The sequence below is a fragment of the Amphiura filiformis genome, chromosome 1 (assembly GCF_039555335.1).
Source record: "Amphiura filiformis chromosome 1, Afil_fr2py, whole genome shotgun sequence".
Classification (NCBI taxonomy): Eukaryota; Metazoa; Echinodermata; class Ophiuroidea; order Amphilepidida; family Amphiuridae; genus Amphiura; species Amphiura filiformis.
This window is the reverse complement of record NC_092628.1, coordinates 42,941,832-42,947,900: the sequence shown is the minus strand read 5'-3', so window position 1 is coordinate 42,947,900 and position 6,069 is coordinate 42,941,832. Positions and strand designations below refer to the sequence as shown.

General features: G+C 38.9%; 2 protein-coding genes across 2 annotated transcripts; both read right to left on the bottom strand.

Moving 5' to 3' along the window:
• Window positions 1-1,768: 1,768 nt before the first annotated feature.
• On the bottom strand, window positions 1,769-3,193 carry LOC140160542 (uncharacterized). Its single transcript, XM_072183785.1, has one exon. It carries the CDS (start codon window positions 3,191-3,193, stop codon window positions 1,769-1,771), a length of 1,425 nt encoding a protein of 474 aa, XP_072039886.1.
• A 134-nt stretch (window positions 3,194-3,327) lies between these two features.
• Window positions 3,328-5,051, bottom strand: LOC140166313 (uncharacterized). The gene is made up of 2 exons (XM_072189735.1): window positions 4,054-5,051; window positions 3,328-3,794 (listed from the first exon to the last, which is right to left on the bottom strand). The coding sequence occupies exon 1, from the start codon at window positions 4,827-4,829 to the stop codon at window positions 4,083-4,085; it is 747 nt and encodes a 248-aa protein (XP_072045836.1). The 5' UTR covers window positions 4,830-5,051; the 3' UTR covers window positions 3,328-3,794; window positions 4,054-4,082.
• Window positions 5,052-6,069: the final 1,018 nt, after the last annotated feature.

The following is a 6,069-nucleotide window of genomic DNA, read 5'->3' as shown; positions in this document are numbered from 1 at the left end:
GAGTGAACAAACTCTGAAACGCCTTTGTTAATTGATAACAATTACGCTATCAATAAATGCTTACTCATGTATGCTTCATCTCTGTATAGAAAATACATTTATTCGCTAAATACGCGCTGCTTAAACGCGAATAAAACATTTTCTAACGCGCTTGCGCCACATGTTATATACACAAACATTGAAAACCTTGTACTGGGGAGTCGTCTTACCGCAGCAGCTAAGGGCTAGCTCCCCTTCATAAGTGTATCAAAGAACGGGAAAATCAGGAGAAAACATTAGGATGCTCAACATTTTATTATTAACACTATCAAGAATCAATTATTGACTTGCCAAAAATATAGTCATGATACAAATGCTTATTGTTCATTTTAGATTATACAAACATAATAACAACAATCATTAAATGCCTAAATTGAGAGACACAGATTTTCTGACATCGTCAGAATCTTGAATGTAGCCATCTTTAGCGTTCTCTGAACGCCATCTTCCATGCTTTTTAAAAAGCCTATCTGGGACGCCCAAGTTAGCCGCAGCCGTAGCACCTCCTGCTCTTAAACTATGAAGAGAGAACTTTTTGGGATCCTCTCCTATCTTCTTTATAGCATCACGGAATACTTCGCGCGCTCTTGTGTATGAAAGTTATTTGTTCCTAAGCTTAAACGAAGATGATTTCTTGCAAAAAGAAAGCCCACAAAAAATAAATTGATCAGATAATTCATTCTCCAGTAACTCTGATAACTGTAAGAACCGCGTCACCATAGCTACCGGACAAGTGACTTTCCCAGTAGCCGATATGATAACCCACGCACCTTGTCTGTATATATCCGTTTTACTTTTCTCCACGAAAATATGAGCAAATTCTTCATGCAATTGAATGTCACATCTTTTAATATTTACCAGTTCACTAAACCTAAAAAAACCCGCGTATCCCAATAAGCACAACGTACTGACGCGGAGATCCAGCAATGACGCGGAAGGATATGCAAATTGTGAACAAATCTTTAAAAGCATAGAAGCAGAGACTGGGGATTTTTTGACAACTGGTTTTGATAGAATTCTCTTTAAACCTTCAACAACTAAATGCAAGAATTTTGAATCGCAAGGATTATCGTGATTAGCAATATCATGTCTCCACTTAATACCGTAAAACGCTGCCTCTATTCTTGAAAACGGTGCATCTTCTTGAAACATTGAAACTAAATAACTTGCGACATGTTCAGTATTGCTCGGGAGTGATGGAAAACCTCTGTGTTGCTTGCCCATTTTCCCAGGAATCAAACGCCGCATTGTACTTGGAAGATGTAGAAGTAGCTCTCGAAGACTGTAACACATGGTTTAGAACACTTTGAAAATCGTTTGGAATGTTAGGAGATGCCATGTTCGTACTATTCTTACTCATAGGTGCTTTGGGTTGAACGTAAACTGAAATAGCAAAAAACAAAAACAACAAGGCCGTTGGCTATGCAATCGCATCTTAAAGCCAAAACAGATACGGGTCCAATTTAATTGTAAAAACCCATATTCTATATACATATAATTATATTCCTTTGCAATTATGGCTTTTTATATTATTCCAGTGACTTATCTCTTACACCAGTCACAATATACCTAGCCCAGTGGCTACTTTCTTTACAATTTTTTCCCAGCGACTAACCCATCGCCTGGCCCATTGGCCTTAATGCCCATTGGCAATTTGTCCATCGAACTACCCGTCACCCAATGGTGATGTTCATGCTTCACGACATTTATAATTGTCATCAGATGCAATTTATCTAGCATCTAGCCTAATTACCATAACTGGTGCTTGAAATGTGTCTGACCCAAACAATGAGCGGTTGTTACAACCATGAATAAACACACCACGAGAATCTGTAATCTCAAACACACTTGATACTATATATCTCACACTACTATATCTGGAGAAAAGAATGGGCCAGAATGAAGAAGATGGCCATACAGGGATCACCAAAGTACCTACTGCTTTGGAAGCGACTAAATGAAAAATAGCTTTTGTGACGAGAGCTAACGGGGGAACTATCCAGTTGTTTTCTCCTTCCCAAGATAAAGAAAAAGCATCGACTCTATCTGACCCTCGGCACCAGAACCTGGAATTGAACTTAGGTAGTTTTGAGTTCATTTCATCGGCAAAACGATCTACTGTGTGAGGACCATAAATGTTATCAACAAAAGAGAAAAACGCCGATGACACGCCCCAGTCGTCCCAGTCTACAAATCTACTGATCTCATCTGCCAATTGATTCTCTTCTCTCGGTATCCACTGTACGTCCAACGTCACTGCCCGATCTCTACAAAAATTGTGAATAGCTAGACTCAAAACATGTAATTTCAAATTCATGGATCCAGATTGGTATATAGAAACTGCATTCTTATTATCTGTAAAAACTTTGACAGAACTGGCAGTAATCCTTGAAGAAAAAGAAATCAAAGCATAAAGAATGGCATGCAACTCTCTCCAAGTAGAACTCTCCAATATTTCAGTGTCGTCCCAGGTCCGATTACTGATGACGTCAGAACCTAAAATGAAAGCTCCGCATCCTGTACTACTGGCGTCACTAAACACAAAGGTATGTGGAACAAGATACTTAGCAAAATCACGCTTAACTGGAATTTTGAACTTGGACTTCCAGAAAAACAACTCGTTAATACTCAAACTACTGGAAGGAATATTAAAAAGATCATCCCATGATGTTCTCTTAATAATTTCGTGATGCAGAAACCTTGTCATAAGCTTGGTGGTATTACCTAAAACAGGAAAGGTTGAAACAATCTTGCCAGTGACTGATGCTAACTTCCTGGCAGATGTTTTAGGCAGAGAAGAAATCAAGGAATTGATTGACTCGATAATATCCTGAATCCGACTATGAGATATCTGCAGATATCCATCTTTACTATTCCACAGCAACCCGAGCCATTGCAACTGCTGTGTGGCAACCCAAACAGATTTTTCGCAATTTGGAACAAGACCAGCGCTAATCAGATCTGACTTCACTTTCTTAGCAATAATAGAACATGATTCTTCATCTGGAGCCCGACACCAACCGTCATCTAAATATAAAACAAGGAAAAACACCAACTTTCTCCAGTGTTTTACCAATGGTCTCAAAGTTTTTGTGAAGACATAGGGAGCCGATGTTAACCCGAATGGGAGAACGGTGAAGGTATAGAATCTCATTTTACCATTGAGAAACCACGAGAACCCTAAATATTGTTGATGAGGGGGGAATATATCTATATGGTGGTAACCGGACTTCAAATCAAATGAAAATAAAAATCTCCTTTTGAAATATAACTAAGAGCAGTCTGCCAATCATCAAATTTCACTTTATCTTTCCAAATATGGACATTCACATGCCTTAAGTCTAAGATTAATCTAAGTTTTCCCGATTTCTGCACGGAAACAGACAGTGGATTAACTACAGTCGGTTTACTATTTACTTCCACTGCTAACCCTGCACTTACTAATTCTGAAATAGCTTTAGAAACAAATTCTGCATGAGCTATGGAAGACTTATTGTTCTTAAGAACTACGGATGTTGGTAATGAAATAAGTGGAAGTTTGTATCCTTGCTCAATAATACTTATTACAAATTCATTTGCACCAATTGAGCGCCAAAATTGAACAGACGTTTTGAGTCTTCCTTTAATGAAAGGATCAGAAGTACCCGCTTCGTAATCATAATAATTCTTCATCATGTCATCAAAGTCCAAAAAATATGGAAGTTCCGGTAGATTAATGATATCAGAGGCGTTGAAAACCGATGTTCTTGGAAGATCTATATATAAACAAGGCAAGAAAAAAGAAACAAAAAATATTTCCTATGCCAACCTTTAATATAGGCATAGACTACTTGCCGCGTCAGCGACCACACCCACACTGGTATGCTTTCTTTAAAAGGCCATCGCCCATATACAATAACGATCATCAAGACCATTAGGCCTACATGATAATATATCCATCATGGATCAATTATTTTATCATTACCATATCAATTCATGCCAGTGCAAATTTCATATTTTAATTAAAAAACTAACCTGTTGTCCTTTGCAGAGATTTCTGAAAATCAGTGGTTGATGACTGGGGGGCCAGTAGGTGGAGGGGGGGTGCCACTGGGTCGCTTGAACGGACAATTTGCTCTGAAATGCCCTGGTCGCCCACATCCAAAACAGTTACCGGAGCTTTGCGGTGAGAATCCAATTCCAAAACTGCGTCTGTTGAATTGGTTAGAGCCGCGAAAAAAATCAGTAGAAGTAGCCGCCATGTTGGATTTGAAATTTGGGTCTTGAGCACGGCGCTTGGACGAATCTGATTTTTGACGAATTTGGCGTTCTTTACGTGCTGCCCCACGATTCTGTGCTGACCGTATACGCTTGTCATCTTCGCTATCTGACGCAAGGTCATCCTCTTCGTATTCTTCTACCGCCAACCAGCCCCCGTCACTCTTGTCTGCGAGACGAATCAGCTTATTTCTGTGTTTAATACTCGCCGCAGCCTGTTTCAGCACTTCTTTTGCTTCACCCACTTTATTCTTCTCAAGAAATACGCTCGCTTCTTCAACTTTATCTCCTACCTCAGTATTGAACCGCCATTGTTTCTTGTTGCTTTTATAATTAAATTCCGGTTCTGGCGTTTGTAGCTTTTCCACTTTTTCCCTGGTCAGCGAACTTTGATCCGTAATTTCCTTGCGAAAACTATCCAGTTTGCCTTCAAAGTAAGACTTGAAATTGTCCAACAATCCTGCGAATTCTTGTGTAGAACCAGTAGGTTTACTCTTGGCCCCTTGGCTTGGTCCCGATTCCTCCTCGGACATAGTAATTAATAACCGATGAACAACTGACTGCCACGAATCGAACAAGCATACACGCACAAGGACAATACTCCGTACCGATCTAGCTGTTATGAGCGAAAGACATCAAGTGACAACGCCTAGATTCTTTCCGAATCACCTTACATGCCTGAGTGAACAAACTCTGAAACGCCTTTGTTAATTGATAACAATTACGCTATCAATAAATGCTTACTCATGTATGCTTCATCTCTGTATAGAAAATACATTGTTCGACTAGCAATGGAAGTATATGGACCAACTCTGCATGGATATAGTTTGTATGTTTGATATAAAAATTAATGCCTCATTTACTTTGTATTTTAAAATAAGCTTGGTCGAGCCAATTAATGAAAACATTGCCCCTCTCCAAGTTGTTAGCATGTAGTAAATTGTCAATTTTGCCTCATTAAAAAAAGGATCATTTATATAGGTTAATTTCAAATTTTATTAAGATAGCTTTACAGACTTTCATCCTGGTATAGCTATGGATGTTATACATTATTCATGCAAAGGTCAACCTTGTCTGTATTGCATTTCTACAGTCTGACGTCAAATGTAGTTAACATATATTCAAGGTAGGTGACCCGATTGGCAGTCTCAATTGAGAAACAGAGATTTCGGGCAATCGAAGATAGATTCATTCATTCATTCATTCATTCATTCATTCATTCATTCATTCATTCATTCATTCATTCATTCATTCATTCATTCATTCATTCATTCATTCATTCATTCATTCATTCATTCATTCATTCATTCATTCATTCATTCATTCATTCATTCATTCAAATTAAAAATATAAAAGCAACAAAGTCTGCACATGCATACAGAAGCAAAAATGAGCCTGCAGCCAAGCTGATCCATTGGACACCAATACATGGAAACAGAAAACCTGGTAGACCCCCTCTAACATACGTGGATGTATTGAAACAGGACACTGGACTGGGTGAATTTGGGAACGGTCATGCAGGACAGAAGGACTTGGCGTGCTGTTGTAGTTCGAGGACACCACTCATCTTAAACAAGTAAGCAAGTTTGCACAAACATTAAATGAGGAGGTACTCAGAAGGCCGGATGGCCTGAATTAAACACCTTCTGGCCCGATATAGTTTCAATACAACAAAATAAACCCCAACATGTCAACATACATGCAGCTCTGTCCCTCTTACAACACTGTAACACCCAAGCCAAAGCGATTTCCTCACTATATAGCTGCCCTATG

Excerpts from the sequence above, each read along its gene's own strand:
- LOC140160542 (XM_072183785.1), bottom strand. The coding sequence starts at position 3,193 with ATGAGATTCTATACCTTCACCGTTCTCCCATTCGGGTTAACATCGGCT.
- LOC140166313 (XM_072189735.1), bottom strand. The coding sequence starts at position 4,829 with ATGTCCGAGGAGGAATCGGGACCAAGCCAAGGGGCCAAGAGTAAACCT.